The sequence below is a fragment of the Acomys minous genome (assembly GCF_964271855.1).
Source record: "Acomys minous genome assembly, chromosome: 1".
Classification (NCBI taxonomy): Eukaryota; Metazoa; Chordata; class Mammalia; order Rodentia; family Muridae; genus Acomys; species Acomys minous.
In genome coordinates this window covers 120,787,226-120,809,301 of record NC_140483.1, presented here as the reverse complement: position 1 = coordinate 120,809,301, position 22,076 = coordinate 120,787,226, and the positions used below count along the sequence as shown (strand labels likewise).

At 41.7% G+C, this 22,076-nt stretch overlaps 1 protein-coding gene across 1 annotated transcript in view; it reads left to right on the top strand.

Annotated features, from left to right (window-relative positions):
• Positions 1 to 22,076, top strand: part of INTS8 (integrator complex subunit 8) — a 58,577-nt gene that overhangs the window by 5,140 nt on the left and 31,361 nt on the right. Inside the window, exons 4-11 of the mRNA XM_084798884.1 lie at positions 264 to 335; positions 2,019 to 2,070; positions 4,698 to 4,880; positions 11,345 to 11,452; positions 13,530 to 13,685; positions 16,156 to 16,256; positions 17,253 to 17,394; positions 20,909 to 20,979. Coding sequence (XP_084655010.1) covers positions 264 to 335; positions 2,019 to 2,070; positions 4,698 to 4,880; positions 11,345 to 11,452; positions 13,530 to 13,685; positions 16,156 to 16,256; positions 17,253 to 17,394; positions 20,909 to 20,979 — 885 coding nt within the window. The remainder of the gene's footprint in view (positions 1 to 263; positions 336 to 2,018; positions 2,071 to 4,697; positions 4,881 to 11,344; positions 11,453 to 13,529; positions 13,686 to 16,155; positions 16,257 to 17,252; positions 17,395 to 20,908; positions 20,980 to 22,076) is intronic.

The following is a 22,076-nucleotide window of genomic DNA, read 5'->3' as shown; positions in this document are numbered from 1 at the left end:
AGCCCCGAAGCCCTCTGCTGGGTAGCCTCCTTTCTGTGCTTGATGCCTTTCAGCATCCTGCTTTTACGATCTCCTTTTGCTCCAGGGATCTCGCTGGGCATCTTTGGAACTGTGAGTCTGAAAGTGGAGACATTTTATTTATGTCTGTGTAGATAAAAAGCATGCTGCTGAAGCTGTGTATGAAATCTCACGTTTGTTAGGTTATTATATTGGTTATGGTTGAAGTGACCTTCTTGTTAATTTTTTCTCTATCTTTTCTTTAGGGCAATTAGAACAATTGTTCAAAGTAGCTTTCCTGTCAAACAGGCTAAACCTGGACCCCCTCAATTAAATGTGTAAGTTGGCTGACAACCCTTACATGTGACAAATTTCATTGTAATTTAAAATTGTTTCATAAGCCTTTCAACTCATGTTAGACAGGATGTAGATCAGAGATAGGATGAAGGTCCGCACGGAGGTTGGTTTGAAGTGGCTAAGGGGCTTGGAGAATTAGTGTTGTCCCTAGGGAAATTATTTTAATATTTGTAAGTGATAACAGTATGAAGTTCATTAGAAACGCTTGATTGAATATGGAGTTTTTAACCCCGATTCATAAATTCTAGATGGCAGCTCACCCCACATGGGAGCAGACACCATAGTTTCTGACTGGGTAGAAGGGAGATTTACTTACTTGCACTTACAGAGAGAATAGACTTATTTATGGCTTGGGTTTGAGTGGTTAGCCACATTCTTTGGGACTTGTGCCAGACTGCAATTGTAGGGATCTGTCAGGGCAAATGGTTCACTTCATGATCCAGGATGCTGACGAAGAGAGGATGGAGCAAGGGCCGATAATTACCTTTGGGGGCACAGTCCAGTTCTTCTTGACCTCCCACCTCCCACAGGTCCACAGTACATCCTGGAAGAACCATCTAGGAGCAAGCTTAACAAATGTACCTCTTGAGGAAACTGCCAGTATCCCAAGTAATGACACTATTACACCAGGGCATAAACAGTAACACAGTTCTTTGTAATATGACCTATTCTTTATCACGATTTTTTATTTCTGTTTAAGTATTTATTATTTTTAATAGAGTCTTACTATGCAGCTCTGGCTGGCCAGCCTGGAATTTACTAAGGTAGACCAGCTGGCCTTAAACTCACAGAGATTTAACACCTCTGTTTGCTGAGGTTTTGCCACAATGCCCTGCTCCGTGTGTGTGTGTGTGTGTGTGTGTGTGTGTGTGTGTGTGTGTGTGTGTGTTTCAAGACAGGGTTTCTCTGTGTAGCCTTGGCTGTCCTAGACTTACTTTGTAGACCAGGCTGGCCTCGATCCGCTTATCTGCTTTCCTGAGTGCTGGTTTACAGTCATGGCCACTGTGGCTGGCCCCTATGGCTATTTCTTAAAAGAATAAAAACAAAGATTCAATTTAATTTTATGCTGCTGAGTGTTTTGCCTACACATATGTAATTGCATCATGTGCTTGCCTGATGCCCTAGGGCAGAAGGTCCAGAACACCTGGAACTTCAATTGCAGTAGGTTGTGAACCCCCGTGTGGGTGCTAGGAAACGAACCTGGTCTTTTGAAAGAGTATCTCTCCTGTCCCCTCTATGTCTTTAAATAAATGAGCTTTTGTTGTCAATAAGCTTTATTACTTTTTTGTTGGTTTCTTCTTTTTTCTTTCTTTCTTTTCTTTCTTTCAAGACAGGGTCTAATATAGTTTACGGTAGCCTCAACACTCAGTTTTGTAGCTCAGGTCTTTCCTGATACTCTAGTCTCCACTGCGCAGGCCTGGGTTGTAGGTATGCATTGTGCTTAACCACTTTTACTCCTAAATTGAAAGTTTTATGCAAAGTAATTGAGAAAGTCTGGCATATTAATGGTCAGAATAATATGTGCTTTATTTTTAAACAAACAAACAAAAATCAATGTTAACATACTTAAAAAATAAACTCCATGCTGAAGAATGACAGTCTTAAGTGTTGACTTCTACAGTTGTGTCTTGATAATTATATTTCTTCATCTTTTTCTCTGTTAGCATGAATCAGATGCAACAGGAAAAAGAACTAACAGAGAACATTTTGAAAGTGGTGAGTATTGGCAGTGATCTCAGTGTTGGACTTAGGGACAGTTGTTAGCATGTAGAGATACATCTTCTAATTGTAGGTTTGTGAGAGTGTTAAAGGGCTAAGTACAGTGATAGAGTTTTGCTTTTAGCATATAAGTAAGGTTTGTGTATGTGTGTTTTGCTTTTGTGAGACAGTCTTATCATGTAGCCCAGCTTGGCCTAAATTTCCTATGTTGCCAAGATGGTCTCTAATCCCTTATCTTCCTGCCTCTGACTCATAAATGTTAGGATTACAGACATGTGCTGCCATACTTGGCCTGAACTGTACAGTTTTCAACACTATTGGTACAATACTTTATCATCAATTCGTTTGTTGAGTATGTCATGATACTTTAATAACAGACACTGTTAGACACGTGTTATACTCAGCCAACCAATTGTTAGAGATGATTTTTATGGGACTGTGAGAAGGCTTAGTTAGTCAGAGCTTGCTGTGGAAGCATAAGAGCCTAGTTTGTTCTCAGCATGCGAGTAAAAGCCAGATGTCTCCTTGTGCTTGCCTGGAATCCCACCACTGCAGAGACGGAGACAGAAGTTATTCTACCTGGATTACTGAGCTCCAAGTTCAGTGGTTGAATCACCAAAAACTAAGCTGAAGAGTAATTGAGAGAGACAACCCAGCGTCACCCTCTGGCCTTGACATGCGTGCACTTAACATGTACATACAGACAGACACACAAAACCGAGTGTGTAGTGTACTCGGTACTCAGAAGGTGGGGCTGGAAGATCTGGAACTCAAGGCCATCCCCAGGTTTGTGGGTAGCCTAGACTACATAAGGCTTTGTCAACAAAACAGAATGGGTGGGGATATAGCTAAGTTGGTTGAACACTGGCCCGGCATGGCCAAAGCCCTGGGTTTGACCCCTCATACTGCATAAACTGCATAGTGATGTGTATCAGCTACGTAGGAAGGCCAGCCTGGGCCAGAGATCTTGCTTCAAAAGAAAAGAAGAAACTAAGAAAAACAAAACACCGATTTTTTTTTTAAAGGTGCTGCTGTTATACTTTTTGTGCTTTTGTTTTTTCTAAGATAGGGTTTCTCTATGTAGCCCTGGCTGTCCTGGACTCATTCTGTAGACCAGGGTGGCCTTGAACTCAGAGATCTGCTTTCTCTGCTGGGATTAAAGGTGTGTGCCACCTCCATCTGGCCCTCTTTGTACTTCTTAAAAATTGACAGCAAATATGTCAGAAAATTATAGCAAATCTTGAATGTATGTGTGCATATTTACTAGGCAGTGCTGTGCCGCTGAGCTGTATGTTACCCCAGAAGGGTTTTTTGTGTGTATGTATTTTTTTTTTCCGGTTTTTCGAGACAGGGTTTCTCTGTGTAGCCTTGGCTGTCCTGGACTCCCTTTGTAGACCAGGCTGTTGGCAAACTCACAACGATCTGCCTACCTCTACCTCCCGAGTGCTGGGATTATAGGTGTGTGCCACCACGCCCAGCTGTGTGTATGGTTCTTAAATTTGTATTAATTTTCATGTGTGTGTGTGTGTGTGTGTGTGTGTGTGTGTGTGTGTGTGTCCCTGTCTGTCTGTCTGTGTCTATGTGTGGGTACTATGCGTGCATAAGTGCAGATGTCTACAGAGGCCAGAGGTGTCAGACCCTTCATGCGCCTGGAGTTACAGGTGGCTGTCTATTACCTAATGTAAGTTCTGGGACTAAAACTCGAGTCTGCTGGAAGAGCAGTTTACATGCTGCTAAGCTAGTTCTCTAGTCCTCCATATTTAAATTTTATCTCCTCAACATAAAAGAAATTAGAAGCCAGGCGTGGTGGTGCATGCCTTTAATTCCAATAGGTGGATGTCTGTGAGTTCGAGGCCAGCCTGCTCTACAACGTAAGTCCAGGACAGCCAAGGCTACACAGAGAAACCCAGTCTCAAAAAAAAAAAAGAAAGAAAGAAAGAAAGAAATTAGAGATCTCTATCTGGGGGGGGGATACACACACACACACACACACACACACACACACACACACACTGTAAATATTTCACTCCTGTTCTGAAGATAAGTAAGATATGAGTACTGTGAAGAAGTGAGAATAAAAGAAAAAAATTGATGTGAAACAAACATGCAGTAGGGCTTGTAGGATTTTGAACAGAGAAACAAAACCTTGTGTCACTTTATTGTTTATTGTAGTGCTTAGGAACATGATTTTGCACAGTGTAGGATATACAGATAGACCCATTGCATAAACTAAAGGACAGTAGTGCAAATCTTTCCTATATTTTGTATCCAGCTTTACAAAGAAATGTTCTGTATTTTTAATGTTTAAGATTATTTACTTTGGCTGGGCAGTGGTGGCGCACAGCTTAATCCCAGCATCCAGGGAGGCAGAGACAGGCTGTCTGTTGATTTCTGAGTTTAATGCCAGCCTGGTCTACAGAGTGAGTTCCAGAGGAGAGCCAAGGCTACACAGAGAGATCGTGTCTTATTTTTTTTTAAAAAAAATTATTTACTTTAAATAATTTTACCTGTTAAAATGTCTACAATTTTAGTACATGAAACTACTAAGTATCTTGTAAGATTTTTTTTGTTATTATAATCAATTACTATTATTGCATTTTCATTTGTTTATTGATTTTTTGTAGCTGAAAGAACAAGCTGCTGACTCTATTTTGGTCCTGGAAGCAGCCCTGAAATTGAACAAGGATCTGTATGTTCATACAATGAGAACCCTAGACTTACTGTCCGTGGAACCAGGCATGGTGAATGGAGAAACTGAGAGGTCTACGGCTGGCCTGAAAATCAAAACCGAGGAGATGCAGTGCCAGGTATTGCTTTATTCACTCAGCCAGTATATTGGAAACTGCATGGTAGATCTTGATGTTTTTAGTTAGATGTAGTTGTGTTCTACCCTTGTTTTTGTGATTTAGGTTTCAGTTTGAGTTCCTTTTTTTCTTTCTAAAGAAACACATTAATATAGCAAACGTTGGCTTGGATCTTGCTTTGTGACCAGTACTTGTCTTGAACGTCTGACCCTCTCAAGTAGCCCCTAAGTGCTGGGATTAATTGGCATGCACCACCAGGGTTATTGCATGTAGATTTTTTGTTGTTGTTGTTGGTTTTATGAGACAGGGTCTCTCTGTGTAGCCTTGGCTGCCCTGGACTCGCTTTGTAGACCAGGCTGGCCTCAAACTCACAGCGATCTGCTTGCCTCTGCCTCCCAAGTGCTGGGATTAAAGGCGTGTGCCACCATGCCCGGCTGCATGTAGATTTTTATTGGCAGTTATGTCTTAGAAGTTTTATTGGCTTTTACATGATTTTTCTAAAGAAAATGGGAAAAAAATTCATGGAGTGTGTTATTTTTGAAGTAGTTTCTGAACTGATTTGCCATACATTTATATTAGGAATGTAGTTAGATACCCCAAAGACAACAAAAACTAGTATTGTGGTAGGCTGAAACTGTAGGCCTCCAGCTGGGTGTGGTGGTGCACGCCTTTAATCCCAGAGACCTCCAAAGCTACATTTTAGATTTTTTAAAAATGTTTATTTATTATTATGTATACAGTGCTCTGTCTGTATGCATGCCAGAAGAGAGCATCAGATCACTTCATAGATGGTTGTGAGCCACCATGTGGTTGCTGGGAATTGAACTCAGGACCTCTGGAAGAGCACTGCTCTTAAGCTCTGAGCTATCTTTCCAGCCCCCCATTTCAGGTCTTTTAAAGGATCTTGTCTCCTTCTCTGACTAGTTCCTTTGACAGTTTGTAGTTTTAGCCAGGCATGGTGGTCCGTGCTTTTAATCCCAGCACTGGGGAGGCAGAAGCAGAGGAGTTGAGGCTAGCCTGGTCTACATAGCAAATTCCAGGACAGATAACATATTTAGAGAAGCCTAGTCTCAAAAAAACAAAAAAAGTAATTTACTTTTATTGTCAAATGTCATTTTTCCTGTTCAAGCCTTCATTCTCTTTACTAGGTGTACTGGTTAGTTTTGTTTTGTTTTGCTTTTTTCTATCAGTTTGATAAAAGCTGGAGTCATCTGGGAAGAGAGAAACACAAGGAGAAAAATGCCTGTGTCAAAGACCTGTTTTGATAGGAGCAGGGGGGAAGCGGAGGCGGGTAGACACCGTGTCAGAGATTTGATAGCAGCAGGGGGGAAGCGGAGGCGGGTAGACACCGTGTCAGAGATTTGATAGCAGCAGGGGGGAAGTGGAGGCGGGTAGACACCGTGTCAGAGATTGGGGGTCAGTCAGACTGGTGACTGGTGTCTCTCTCATTGGGGTCAGTCAGTGACTGATATTTCTTGTGATCTCTACCTAAATTCAAAACCCTTTTAAATTTGACTGCAATAGGCCGCCAGTAAGGATGGGGAAGAGGGGAGGGGGACAGGGTTTCCTCTTTGTGGCTCAAGACCAGCTGTTCTGCCACTTAAACCACTTTTTTCTTGTAGCCAGGGTTGCAAAGGCAGCTTGTAGCCAAAAACTGCAGGGGATTGTAAAGGAGGCTCTTTGAGCTGTGTGCAGCCTCTTTGCTGAGATCTCTGGTAGGCTGGAGTATGCTGCTGGTGGTAGCGCCCTGGGTCTGTTAACTTAATTGTGACTCTACAGGGAAATAAGAAATAAGAGATAGAAACAAGACCACTCACACACATAAACACCCGAGGGCGAAAATGGATGAGCGAATGGTCCCCAAAAGCTTTCTTGTTCTGTTTACACCTCTTATACCCTGAGCAAAGGCTCTTTACCTCAGAAAGAAATTATCGTGGTCAAAAGGACTTATCCCAGAGACAGACAAAACCGTCAAAATGGTAGGGCTTTTAGTGATTATGTTTTGGTACTAAGCTAAACGTTTCATTATCTAGGCTTATATTCCAAGATACAAAGTAAATTTAGAACCACAGTGTTTTATGCCATAAGCTGACAAGGTAAAAGAATTATAAGAAATAGTTTTTCTTTTTTGACATTGAGGTTTGTACTTAATTTTGACATTTCTTGGTAGCCCTGTTATAGTCTGGGTTCATGGGAAGTTTAAACCAACTTTCCTACATGTATGGTTTGTACCAGGACCTGTGATACCATCACTAGAGTGAAAGCTTACATGAAGCCGCAGATCTGTCTCAAGCCTGTCTCCTAATGAGGCATCTGGAGGCCCACAAAAGTATTTATTTCAGCTGTAAACTTTCTACCAACTTTTAACTTTTTAACCTCTAAAATTGTTTGAATCAAAGCAAGAATTCCATAATCAGGAATTAGTTATCTGAATAGCATTGAATCTTCATAAAGACCCTATGGGAGGATTGTTCAGTCAGAGTGGGTAAATACTCAGAAAGTGAAGGTTCACACCATGCTAGATTTTTGAGAGATTGAGCAGCACAGAAAGGAGGGGTGTCAGGCTGAAAACAGTTTTGGGGGTGTATCACAGTACAGACCTTACAAAATACCAGACTACTTTCCAGAAAGGCCACATACCTACTGAACTCCCCCAACTTAATGGGATCATTTTCTTGATTGAGGATGGATGTGGGAGGGCCGTTCCCCTGTGTGTAGTGCTGCCCTTGGCTGGTGGTCCTGGGTTGTATAAGGAAGTGGATTGAGCAAGCCAGTGAGCATCATTTCTCCATGGCCTCTGCCTCAGTTCCTGCATCTATGTTCCTGCTTTGAGTTCTGCCCTGAATTCCTTCAATGATAGAATGTTATGTGAAAGTTGTAAGATGAAATAAGTATTTTTCTCCCCAGGCTGCTTTTGGTCATAGTCTTTATTACAGCTATAGACATCAAACTAAGGACTGGAGAAATGGTTCAGCAGTTGGGAGTGTTGGCTGCTCTTCCAGAGGACTGGGGTTTAGTTCTCAGCATGTCAGCCCACGGCTGTCTGTAACTCCAGTTCCAGGAGATCATGGCACCAGGCATACATGTGGTGCACATATTAGTGCATGTAGGCAGAATACGCATACACATAAGATAAAATTAAGTAAACTGTTAAAAAAAATAGAACTTAGAAATCAAACTAAGACTAAATTATTAAGTATATGAGTCTGCACATTGCAGCTTGTTTCCTAATGCAGACCTAAGGACAATAAGAGATTTAAAACACTCACTGGTTATCTTTTGGGGACTAAAATCCACTAGAGATAACGATATTAAATTTTGGGTTCTCAAGACAGGGTTTCTCTGAGTAGCCCTGGCTATCCAGAAGCAATTTCTGTATACCAGGCTGGCCTTCAACCTCCCAAGGACTAAAGGTGTTGAGCCACCATGCCTGGCTTGATCGTAACTGTAATAAAGGCTATTCTTATTTCTTTATTCATACAAATAAACATGACATCATATACTATTTCCCATTTTAAAAAGAGGTGGAAACGAGACTGTTATGCAGGGTGTCTTTTCGGTGTTGGGAATAGCTGAAGATAATATTTTTTTTCAAGATACGATGAGATTTATGGGAGTTGTTTACTTACTTTTGGTATTTACAAAAATGAATCATTGATGATAGGGTTTGAGCCTGAACTCTATGACTTGGTGTTTTGCTTTTTATTTATTTTAGTTTTTAAAGATTTATTCATTATGTATAGTGTTTTGCTTGCATGTATACCTGCATGCCAGAACAGGGAACCAGATCACATTATAGATGTTGTGAGCCACCACGTGGTTGTGGGAGTTGAACTCAGGACCTTTAGAAGAGCAGCCACTGCTCTTAACAGCTGAGCCATCTCTCCAGCCCGGTGTTCTGCTTTTTAATGTAGTTTTCTTAATGTTGGTAGTATAAGAGTGGTTTTTTGGATTAAATCAGACTTCTTTGAAAGTTTATAGTCAGTATGGCCATCAATCTAAGACAAAGTTCTTGGAGGCTGGTGATGTAGATGTTGGTAGAGTGCTTGCTTAGCATGCGCAAAACCCTACGTGTGATTCATAGCTAGCATCACATTTTAAAATAATAGAGTAGTGATGCATGCTTGTAATTTCAGCACACACATATGGAAAGCAAAGTGTCAGAACTTCAAGGCCATCCTAAGGTACACGTGGAGTTTGAGAACCTGTCTCACAAGAGGGCTGGTAGGGATGAAGATAGGGAGGGAAAGAAAAGGGACTGAGGGCAAGAGAGGTGTTCTTGGAAATCATACACATATTACAGTTAGAAGAAAAATGATTATAATTTTAGTCATCTTTCTCAACTCAGCCTGTTATGGTAGACACTTGTCTTCGTCCATTTTGTGGTGTGCTTCCCACTTTTGTCCTCTTCTGTGACTTGAGGAATCTCACCTGTTGAATCAGGTAGCGGGCAGTGGAACACTTTCTCCAGCTTGGAAGCAAGAATGTTCTACAGATAGATATGCTTAGTTTAGACTGCGTCAGGAGCTCATAAGTCAGAGATGTGGGGATGGTAAGGAATCTGGCTGACAGCAGCAGTGACAGGTAATGTGGTTTCCAGGGCCAGGGAGGAGTCCTGGAGGCCGTGGGGAGCTAGTGTGAGTTGTAGCATCTGCTTTGGAGAATGGCCACAGTGCTACTGTTCTCAGAGCAGTTTGACTTGGCATTTTTCCTGTTCCTTCAAGAAATTTTCTGACCCACTTCTTTGGCCTTTCAAATAGTTTTGTGTGTTACCTGAACTCTTGTTAGTTTTTGGTTTTGTTTGCTTACGTCCAAGTTGGTGCCTATTGTTTTTCTTTTGATTACGTTTTTAACTTGTCTTCCTTTTTCAGAGTTTTTCTACCATTAAACATGAGTTGGAAGCCGGGCGTGGTGGCGCACGCCTTTAATCCCAGCACTCGGGAGGCAGAGGCGGGCGGTTCGCTGTGAGTTCGAGGCCAGCCTGGTCTACAAATGAGTTCAAGACAGCCAAGGCTAACAAAGAGAGACCCTGTCTCGAAAAACCAAAAAAAAAAAAAAACAAAAACAAAAAAACAACAACCATGAGTTGGAACCAGGGATGATGGTGAAGGCCTTTAATCCTAGCACTTGGGAGGCAGAGGCAGCCAGATCTCTGTAAGTTTGAGTCCAGCCTGGTCTACATAGTGAGTTCAAGGACAGCCAAGGCTATGTAGAGAAACCCTGTCTTAAAACAAACAAATGAATGAATAAATAATTTTGAATTTTACCACTGTTTTGTTTTGTTTTTCCAGGCCCAGCTTCTCTGTGTAGCCCTGGCTGTCCTAGAACTCACTCTGTAGACCAGGCTGGCCTTGAACTAAGTGATCTGCCTGCCTCTGCCTCCTGAGTGCTGAGATTAAAGGCATGTGCCACCACCACTAGCTTTTTTGTTTTTTTGATTTTTCAAGACAGTTTCTCTGTACCCTTGGCTATCCTGGACTTGCTTTGTAGACCAGGCTATCCTTGAACTTACAGTGGTCTGCCTACCTCTGCTTGAGTGCTTGGATTAAAGGCGTGCACCACTATTCCTGGCTTTATAGGTATTGTATTTTTAAAAAAGACTTATTTGGGCTGGAGAGATGGCTCAGAGGTTAAGAGCTCTGCCTGCTCTTCCAAAGGTCCAGAGTTCAATTCCCAGCAACCACATGGTGGCTTATAACCATTTGTAATGTGATATGGCGCCCTCTTCTAGCTTGCAGGAGTACATGCAAGCAGAGCACTGTATACATAATAATAAATAAAAAAAAATAAAAAATAAAAATAAAAAAGACTTATTTATCATATAGTGTTTTCCCTGCATGTACACCTACACACCAGAATAGGGCACCAGATTTCATTACAGATGGTTGTGAGCCACCATGTGGTTGCTGGGGATTGCAGTCAGAGCCTCTGGAAGAGCAGCCAGTGCTCTTAACCACTGAGCCATCTCTCTAGCACTATATATTTTTAACCCTCTTAAGCCTTGAGTCATCATCTCTCCTGCTCCCATGCCTGTCAACTTTTTTTTATTAAAGATTTATTTATTTATACACCTGCATGTACACCTTCAGTCCAGAAGAGGGCACTAGGTCAGGGTATAGATGATTGTGGGCCACTATGTAGTTGCTGGGAATTGGAAGAGTAGCCAGTATTTTTAACCTCTGAGCCATCTCTCCAACCTGCTTGTCAACTCTTTTCTTTGTTTCTTTTTTTTTTTAAGACTTATTTATTTTATGTATTTGAGTTTTCTGTCTTCATGCACACTAGAAGAAGGATTCAAATTTTATTACAGATGGATGTGAGCCACTATATGGTTGCTGGGAATTGAACTCAGGACTTCTGGAAGAGCAGCCAGTGCTCTTAACCAGTAAGCCATCTCTTCAACCCCTCTGCTTGTCAAATCTTAGTACATAAAAATTAGGAAGCAAATTGGTGTTTTGTTATTTCAGGTGTGTTTTGATTTGGGCGCAGTGTACTTCCAGCAAGGCTCTACAAATTCAGCTGTCTATGAAAATGCCAGAGAGAAGTTTTTTAGAACCAAAGAACTAATTGCAGAGGTAAGTACAGTCATAAATGTTACTTAATATTTGGTCTCTGTTACAGAGTTTTTTTTGTTTTTGTTTTTGTTTTTGTTTTTTTGCTTTAATTAAAAAAAAGAAAAGAAAGAAAGAAACCTGTATAGGATACTAGGGTATAACCTGTTTGGTTTTTAAGACAGCTTCACTCTGTGGCTCTGGTTGGCCTAGAACTCACAATGTAGACAAGGCTGGCCCACGTGCTGGGATTAATAGGTGTGTAACACCAAACCCAGTTTGGGGATATGGCTTCATGGTAGTATGTGTTATTAGCATGCAAAAGTCCTTTGGTTCAGTCCCAGCACCAACAAATAAAGCCAAGTTCCCACTGCAGAAAGTTGGGAAAGTTAAAAAGAAGCAACATTATTTTTTTCCATCTATTTTCTTGTTGTCTTAGTTAGGGTTTCTGTTGCTGTGAAGAGACACCATGACCATGCAACTTTTATACAGAGAAACATTTAATTGTGGCTGGCTTACACTTTGCCACCACTATCCTCCTGGCGGGCAGCATGGCAGCGCGCAGGCAGACATGGTGCTGGAGGAGGAGCTGAGAAGAGTTCTACATCTTGATCCACAGGCAGCAGAGGAGACTGTGCCACACTGGGCAGAGCTTAGGCATAGCCGACCTCCAAGCCCACCTCCACAGTGATGCTCGTCCTAGCAGTGCCGCTGCCTGTGGACCAAGCATTCAAACTTAGGAGTGTGTGAGAGCCATCCCTATTCAAACCCCCACACTTGTTACTTAGTTTCTTTTCCTGTTGCTGTGATAAAATATCCAAAAGCAATTTAAAAGAAAAAGTTTACTTTGGATTGTAGTTTGAGGTATAGCATGCTGGGGAGTCAAAGCAGCTGTTCACAGTGTCCATTGTCAAGTAGAATGTGAGCTGGGGTGCAGTGCTGCATGGCTTTATTCTCAGCACTCACGGAGGCAGAGGCAGGTGGGTCTCTGTGAGTTCAGGGCCAGCCTGGTCTACATAACAAACTTTTTATGAGTCAGATGACTATATTTTTTTAAAAAATTCTTTATTTTTTACATTCTGGTATGTGCTTATATCTGTGTGTGGTATGTGCCTGTGAGTGCTGGTTCCCTCCCCTGGAGCTGTAATTATGGGTGATTGTGCGTCACCCATCGTGGGTGCTGGGAACCAAACTCAGGTCCTCACTGTGTGCAGAGCCATCTCTTTAAGAGCCTCAGATGATTGAATTTTTTTAAGTGTGTGATTTTTTTTTTAATTCCAAGAATCTAGAAAAAAAATCTGTTTTGATTTCCTTTCCTCATTACAAAAATTAATCAACTACCCCCAAACCTTAATTTATTCTATTTGTTCATCCACTTTTCTAGTGCCAGGGCTTGATTGAGCCCATGGTTTCAGGCTTGCCATGGAGCTGCGTGGCTAACCCTAGGCTTAGTCTACCTAGAGCTATTATAAGTTGCTAATTTTGTTGAATGATGGGTATAATTATTTAAAATTCATTTAAACATGTGTATTTACAAATGTTTTTGGTGGTAGCATTTCTAATGTTTTTGAGATTTTTTTTTTAACTTTCGTAAATCTTCTTGATGTGTAGATTTTACAGTGTGTAGGCTTGCAAGAGTTTTCACCAGCATTAAAGCCTTATTGTCATACTTACTGGAGCGACAGTAAGTAAATAATTAGGGGGGGGGAGAGAGAGACAGACAGACAGGCAGACACACACACACACACACACACACAGAGAGAGAGAGAGAGAGAGAGAGAGAGAGAGAGAGAGAGAGAGAAATAGAGACAATAAATAGTGAGGTTTTGTGGATCACATTTAGTCTGTCTTGGGTGTTCATTGTTTTCAACCCTAAAAATGTTTTTAGATCAAGGGACATGTAAGTGGATCACAGATTGTATTTGGTTAATGAACAATGTTTTTCTGATCTGTGCTTAAAACATTTAGCCATGTTATTTGTGGTTCCTCCAGGTTTGAATTGTCTTTATCGGTTTCTTATACTGTTAAAATGCATTAAGGAGTACTGATCTTTTGTGTCTATTTCATTAATGGATAATGATGTATAACTCTTACTTTACAGATAGGTTCATTATCTCTTCATTGTACCATAGATGAGAAGCGGTTAGCTGGCTATTGTCAAGCATGTGATGTTCTTGTACCTTCCTCTGATAATCACTCTCAGCAGTTGACTCCATATAGTCAAGTCCATATTTGTTTACGATCTGGCAGCTATCAGGTAAGATATGACGTGGGACTACAGAGGTACAGTTGATAAGTTATAGAAACAGACTGAGCTCAGATCTTGTACCACCATTTTCAAATGTGACTTGGAGCCAGATACCTACATTGTAAGCCAGGACTAAAAGTAATATAACCCTTAATATTATCTTTTTTTTTTTTTCCCTTTTTCTTTTTCCAGACAGGGTTTCTCTGTGTAGCCTTGGCTGTCTTGAACTCCCTTTGTACACCGGGCTTTCTCCAGCCCAGCTTTGTGTTTCTTAATTGAGTTTTCATCTCAGATTTATAATTCATTATCTTCATCTAAAATTTCATTTCGGGGCTGGAGAGATGGCTCAGAAGTTAAGAGCACTGGCTGCTCTTCCAGAGGTTCAATTCCCAGCAACCACATGGGAATTGAACCACCATCTATAATGAGATCTGGTGTCCTCTTCTGGTGTGCAGGTGTACATACAGACAAGAACACTGTATACATAATCAATAAATCTTAAAAAAAAAAATCCATTTGTAAAATTTCATTTCTTTGCCTACCCAAAAATACATGAAAAGGAAGATTATATACTTTTTCTCTTTAATTTTTTTTTCCAAAATATTACTTTGTTTAGAGTAGGAATTTAAGTTTTCTTGGAATTGATTGATGGGTACTGGTGAATTAATCAAAGTATAGACATCTTTCAGTTAGTTCTCAGCAATACAGGCTTACAGAGGGTTAGGAGCCCCTTGAGTAATGGTTCTCCACCTGTGGATCCCCATCCCTTTGGTGCTGGATGGGGACCCGTTCACAGGGGTCACATATGAGATATCCTGCATGTCAAATATTTACGTTATTCATAATGGCAGCAAAATCACAGTCATGTAGTAGCAACTAAGAAGTAGCCAGGTGTGGTGGCATGTACCTTTAATCCTAGCATGGGAGACAGAGGCAGGTGGATTTCTTTGAGTTCTAGGCCAGCCAGGGCTGCATACTAAAGACCTTGTCTTTCTAGAGATCAGCTCTATAAGACCTTCGCAGTATTCCTCTTCCTCACGTTACTGGGAATGCAAATGGTGCCCACATAATGGATCAGGAGCATAGGTATAATGCATAGCTAAGGAGGGAAAGAACAGTTTTCTTACAGTTGCATGTGCAGACTTGTGTCTGTTAGACGTTGTATTAGGTTTTTATTTCAGGAGGACTCCTTACATGAGCCCCATAGTTTTGTTTTATGTTGGTCAAGCTATAATCGGGAAGCAGCTGGAAGAACGTGGCTCACAGCCCTGCCATGCCACATTTTAGTGGGGAGATGAAATGGTGGGGGATCTATAATTTTGAGACCACTTGCTTCTCTGTGATAGTGGCTGATTAGCACAGATTTTTTGTTGTTGTTGTTTTCTTTTTAGACAGGGTTTCTCTGTGTAGCCTTGACTGTCCTAGACTCACTTTGTAGACCAGGCTGGCCTCGAACTCACAGTGATCCACCTGCCTCTGCCTCCCGAGTGCTGGGATTAAAGGTATGTGCTACCACGCCCGGCTAGCACAGGTATTTGTAAAAATCCTTTTCCCACATTACATCCCTTCTTTTATCTTTTTCCATTGCTTAAGAAAGACCTGTAAAAGGGTTTGTATATAATACTTAGATATTTTTTGTAATTTACTAAATAATATATTTTAGAACACTTAAATTTATTGGAATTATTTCTTAGCATGCTTTTTCCAGATGATTTAATTATTTTAAGCTTTTTTATTTTTTTGGAGTTTGTTTTATGAATAAAACCTTTAAAGTTTATTTGAAAGGGTTTTTCTATTTTTGTTGTTCTTGTTGTTGGCTTTTCTTTCTTATTTATCTATTTAGCTGAACTTTTTGCTGCGCAGTCCAGGCTAGTCTTTACCTTTGATCTTCTTGTCTCAGCCTCCGTGCACTACAATTAGAGGTATATGATCGCGTTCTTGGCTGAAGTGGGTGTGGTTTTTGTTTAGTTTCTGGTTAGAAGCTAAGGATTCATTAGTTTGTTTCAGAAACTATTTCTATTAGTTAATTTTAGAATTTTTGCCAGGTGCATGCACGGTGGTGGTGCATGCCTGGTAGCGTACGCCTTTAATCCCGGCATTTGTGAGGCAGAGGCAGATGGATTGCTCTTGAGTTTGAGGCCAGTCTAGTCTACAAAGTGAGTCCAGGGATACACACAGAGAAACCTTGTCTCAAACCCCCCCCCCAATAAAGACTGATTTTTCTAGTAGTACATCTTTTTATAATTTTCTTTAACTCAATATGTAGCATAGGATAACTTTGAAGTTCTGATTCTCCTGACTCTACTGCCTACTGCTGATATTACAGGCTTGCACCACCATGGACATTGAGCCCAGGGCTTTGTCTGTGCTGGCAAGCAGGGTTTCTGTCAACTGAGCCACACCCCTACTTTGCAGAAAGTGTGTCTTAAAGAAACTGCTGTGGTTTTCACATGGATGCAATTTTCTGTCTTCTTTTTAGGAGGTAGTGCAGATTTTCATTGAAGATAATTTAACCTTCACTTTACCTGTCCAGTTCCGCCAGTCAGTACTGAGGGAGCTCTTTCAGAAAGCTCAACAAGGGTAAGTTGAAAACGTAGTTTTGACTTTGAGAAATAGAACAAGTGTTCAGTGAGCTATTAAATCAACTTGCAGGTTACATGCAAGTGATTGACATTATTTTCAGTTTTACTGACATAAGGGACAAAATGTGTGGCGGAGACTTTTAAAGGTTTATTTATTCATGTATCTTATGTGGATGAGCGCTTTGTCTTCATGCACATTAGAAGGGGGATTCAGATTGCATTACAGATGGTTGTAAGGTAGCATGTGATTAGTTGCAGGGAATTGAACTCAGGACCTTTGGAAGAGCACTCAAGAACTTTTAGTTAGCCTGCCGGGCGGTGGTAGTGCACGCCTGTAATCCCAGCACTCGGGAGGCAGAGGCAGGTGGATTGCTGTGAGTTCGAGGCCACCCTGGTCTACAAAGCGAGTCCAGGACAGCCAAGGTTACACAGAAAGACCCTGTCTCGGAGGGGGCGGGGGAGAACTTTTAGTTTTTGAGTCATCTATCTTTCCAGCTTCTGTGGAGACATTTTTTTTAAAAAATTACTTATTTTGATATATATGGGTGTTTCCCTGCTTGGGTGTGTGAATCCTGTGCAAGCCTAGTGTCCTTAGAGGCCAGAAGAGGGCGTTGGAGCCCCTGGAGCTGGAGTTACAGACATTGTGAAGTGACATTGAGCCCATGTCCTCTGAAGACAGTGCTCTTCCTCACTGAGCCAGCCCTTCAGCCCTCCCTATTGGAGACACTTAAAGTTTTTTTTCTCTTAGTTCCTCTTAAAAGTGATAAAAAAGAGCTACTTGAAACACAATTCTCTTCTTATACTTAATCTTTAGAATTAAGATATCCTTTTTGTACATTTTTTTGATATAGTGTATGATATTTAGTAGTGTACTTGAACATCTAAGTGTTACTTCTCAAGAAATGGCTCTACCCCTTTAAATTTTGTTTTGTAACACAGTTCCATTCACATTTTATAACAAAAACATTCATGTTTCTGCTTTTGTACTCTGTAGAAATGAAGCTCTAGATGAAATCTGTTTTAAAGTTTGTGCGTGCAACACAGTGCGTGATATACTGGAAGGCAGACCAATTAGTGTCCAGTTTAACCAACTGTTTCTTAGACCAAACAAAGAAAAAATTGATTTTCTCCTTGAGGTAAGACATTTATTTCCCTGTGGTGCTTACAGCGTTGCTCAGTTCACCTGTGGCTCTCCAGTGCCCCTGCTCTTCCTTTTCTGTGCCTTAAGGTTGACAGTATCAGCACACTGAGCAAGGTGCCTCTCCTCCCCTTCTGTTTCCTGGTCTCTCTCCCCCCCTTCTCCTCGCTCCTCCTACCCTTTCCCCCCTCTCCCTCTCCCTCAGGCTCTTATTCCCCCTCACCATTCTTACTCTTTCCCCTTATCTTCTCCCTCCTCTCTGCCCTCCAGCGCCTCCCCTCTTCCTCCTCTCTCTCTTCGTTATCCTTCTCTCCCTCCTTCTTTTTCTCTCTTGGATCTTAGCGAGGTGTGATAGTGCACAACTTTAGTCTCAGCACTCTGGAGGCAGAGGCAGGCAGAGCTCTGTGAGTTCGAGGCCAGTCTGGTCTACAGAGTGAGTCCAGGACAGCCAGGGCTGTTACATAGAGAAACCTGTCTTAAAAAACCAGAAAAGAAAGACTGGATCTTGCTGTGTAGCCAGGCCTCAAGTTCTCTGTTTTTCTTGCCCACCTCCCTGTGGTGAGGTAGGCATGTGCCATCATATTTTGTTCTGCTTCATCTTCAGACAGCTCTTTTCTCTTTTTCCTCTGCTCGCATTCTCCTAGGTCTTTCACTGACTTTACTACAGTTAGGGCTGCATGCACCCTAATGTTCTATTGTTCTACCATTACGATAGAATCCTGCTGCAAAGGCCAGGCTGGACTCAATTTACAGAGATCCACTTGCCTCTGTCTCCCAAGTGAGATACTAAATAAAGACTTATAGGACACTTAGCCTAAGATTTGTTTATTTTCAGGCCGGGTGTGGTGGCGCATGCCTGTAATCTCAGTACTTGGGAGGCAGAGGCAGGTGGATTGCTGTGAGTTCAAGGCCAGCCTGGTCTACAAAGGGAGTCTAGGACAGCCAAGACTACACAGAGAAACCCTGTCTGGGGGTGGAGGGGGAAGATTTATTTACTGTGTATAGATATGTGTGTTTGCCTGAGTTGATGTGCATAATGTGTGTAGGAGCTTACAGAAGCCAGGAGGCATCAGATCCTCTGGAACTGGCATTAGAAGGAGCTGTGAGCAGTCTGTTGTGGGTGCTGGGAAGTGAGCCCAGGTCTTCTGCAAGAGTAGTATGTGCTCTTTTTTTTTTTTTTTTAAGATGTATTTATTTATTATGTATACAGTGTTCTGCCTGCATGTGCCCCTGCAGGACAGAAGAGGGCACCAGATCTTATTATAGATGGTTGTGAGGCATCATGTGGTTGCTGGGAATTGAACTCAGGACCTCTGGAAGGGCAGTCAGTGTTCTTAACCTCTGAGCCATCTCTCCAGTCCCAGTAAGTGCTCTTAACTGCTGAATTGTCTCTCCAGGTGCCAAGTTTTTTGTTTTGTTTTTTGAGATAGGGTCACTACATAGTCCTGGCTGTCTTAGTACAACCTAGGTAGCCAAGCTGGCCCTGAACCTATGGAGATCTTCCTGCCTCTGCATCCCAGGTGCTATGATAAAAGGAGTGTGCCACCATGCTTGGCTTCAGTCCCCAAGTCTTAATTTTAAAAAGTTTACTAGAAGTGTTTTGTTAAATTTATGCATTCGTGTATTGCATGTATATTGTACTCACAGGCAGTTACATACCTGTAGAGGGCTGAGGATAACTGGCAAGCTCTCTTACTTATGGAGCCATCTTGTCACACATAAGGATTGACTTTTATTTATTAGTGTCTGAATGAACATGCACTTATGTGTATATACCTGTGGAGGAGGTGTTGATGTCCTTTGTCGGTCTCCTGCTCGTCTTTTGAGTCAGGGTCTCATTGCTGCTCCTTGGGCTTGTATTTTTTCCACTTGGCTGGAATCCAGCAGTGCTCAGGGATCCTCCTGTCTCTGCTCCCTTGGAGGACACTGAGCTTGTTACATGAGTACTGGAATCTGAATTCCGGTCCTTAGGATCCTCAAGAGTAGTTGCTGAGGAGCTTCTCAGCCTTTATGTTTTAATTGTTTTCTTCTGAGAGACAGGCTGCTTGTTTAGCTTAGGCTAGCATCAAACTTGAGAGTTTCCTACCTCAGTCTTCTAAATGCTAGGATCATAGGCATGTGCCATCTTGCCTGGTGTTATATGTTTTCTTAGTTTGGATTTGATGCGTTGATTACAGGCATAATAAACTTTCTACATTTTGTACCCAACATCACTGCTGATCTCTTATGTTTTCCTTACTGGACGAAAGATGTAGATGAGGTAGGATGCATACCTAGTCTGTACAGGGGCCCTGGGCTCGTCCCTGTCAGCATGGAAAGCTGGCTGTAGCCATCAAGTCTGTAATGCTAGGACTAAGACAACTGCAGGGCAGTGAGAAGGTCAGAGGACTTGTCAGTTACAGCTGCATGACAAGTTGCAGGCCACCCAGGACACATGGAGCCCTGTCACAAACAAACAGAAGAAAGAAAATGGGTTCATTTTACAATTTAAAAAGACATCTGCCAGGTGTGGTGGCACACACCTTTAAACCCAGGACTCAGGAGGCAGAGACAGGTGGATCTCTTTGAGTTCGAGGCTAACCTGATCTCCAAGGCAGCAAGTCCAGGGCAGCCAGGGCTACATAGAAAAACCCTGTCTCTAAACACCAAACAAACAACAACAACAAAAAACCCCAACAACCCCCCCCCCCAAAAAAAACCGGCCAATACTCATTGTAACTTTGTTAAACATCTCAGTCTCGCTATTCTGCTGTCATGGGCATTCGGACTCCTTCCTTTTTTGAGGGTGTTTGGTAGTATTTTTCTCTTTTGATGTGTTAGAATTCTTAACTTAGTAGAAGGTGGATCCTGTCCTCCTTAATAGGAACTTAAAGTACCAAGTTGTTATTCTTAACTATATATGCCTGAATTTATTCAAATGGTTGGTCTTACTCCCTCTAATGGATCTTGTTTTTGTTTTTTTTAAGATGTAGTTATTTATTACACCTACAGTGCTCTTGCACACCAGAAGAGGGCACCAGGTCTCATTATAGATGATTGTGAACCACCATGTGGTTGCTGGGAATTGATCTCAGGACCTCTAGAACAGCAGTCACTGCTCTTAACTTCTGAGCCATCTCTCCAGCCCTCTTTAGTGGATTCTTATATTGATTTTCGTGTTAAATAACTTAAGCAAATCAGTGATAAGTGATCGAAACATAAAAGGTCAGTTGTTTGTGGCATTGAAGAGACTGCTCAGTGGTTAGCAGCGCTGGCTGCTTTTCAAGACGATCAGGCTCAACTCCCAGCGCTCATAACCATCTGTGACTCATTCCAGGGAATCCATCCAGCACCACTTTCTGGCCTCTGCAGGCATCAGGCTTGTGCGTGGTGCACAAGTAGACATCCAGGCTACATTTCTATACACATTCAAAACAAACAAACAAACAAAAAAGCCCAAAGTCCAGTTGTTTGTAAATCTCAAAAATTTAAGCCAATATCCATATTCAAATGAAAATTACTCAAATTCCTAGGTTTGTTCAAGATCCATAAACATAGAAAAGGCTTCCGATTCTTTGAAAGGAAACATGGCTGCTTTTCTAAAGTAAGTACCTTTCTTTTTTGTTTTAAAGTTGAAACTTAATTTCATGAGAAAAGTATCTTTCTTTTTTCAGATGTTTTATTTTTTAGATTTTACATGTGTGTGTGTCTGTGTCTGTTGAGCACACATCACAGTGTGTGTGGAGGGTAGTGGGCAAGCTGAAGGGTTCTGTTCTTTCTTACTATCAGGTGGGCACTGGGAATTAAATTTATCTTAGCAGCAAGTGTTTTAGCCTTCTTGAGCTACATTGTCCTCCATAACCCTCTCATGCCCACCACTCCATTTATTTTTTGAGATAGGGTTTTGCTGTGAATATCTAGTTATTCTGGAAGCTGAGAGAGAGAGAGAGAGAGAGAGAGAGAGAGAGAGAGAGAGAGAGAGAGAGAGAGTGTGTGTGTGTGTGTGTCTGTCTGTCTGTCTGTCTGTCTGTCTGTCTGTCTGTCTTTGTAGTGCTGGAGATTAAACGAGACTGGAGCTCACCACCTAACTCCAGTTGGTCCCAAACTATCAATTTTCCTTCCTTTGTTTTCCAGATGATGAGATTACAGGTGTGTACCACCATGCCCATCTTGAAAACTATCCTTTTTTTTTTTTTGGTTTTTTTTTTTGAGACAGGGTTTCTCTGTGTAGCCTTGGCTGTCCTGAACTCGCTTTGTAGACCAGGCTGGCGTCAAACTCACAGCGATCCGCCTGCCTCTGCCTCCCAAGTGCTGGGATTAAAGGCGTGCGCCACCATGCCCGGCTGAAAACTATCTTTTAATAGCTGTGTTTATACTTTTACATTTGAAAAATCAATTAAGTTGAAATTTGTCAAGAATTATGTAGCTTTAAGATTATATACTCACTAGGTGCAGTGGTGCACTCCTGTAATCCTAGCACTTGGGAGGCAGAGGCAGGCAGATCTCTATGAGTTTGAGGCTAGCCTGGTCTGCAAAGTGAGTTTAGGACAGGAAAGGCTTCTCAGAGAAACTCTGTCTCGAAAAAACAAAAAAAAAAAAAAAACCCCAGAGTCTTCATATACAGAAAATGCATACATAAATCTTTAAAGAAAGGTGGCTTTTGACCAGTAATTGGTTGATACGAATGTTTTTCCCAAACAA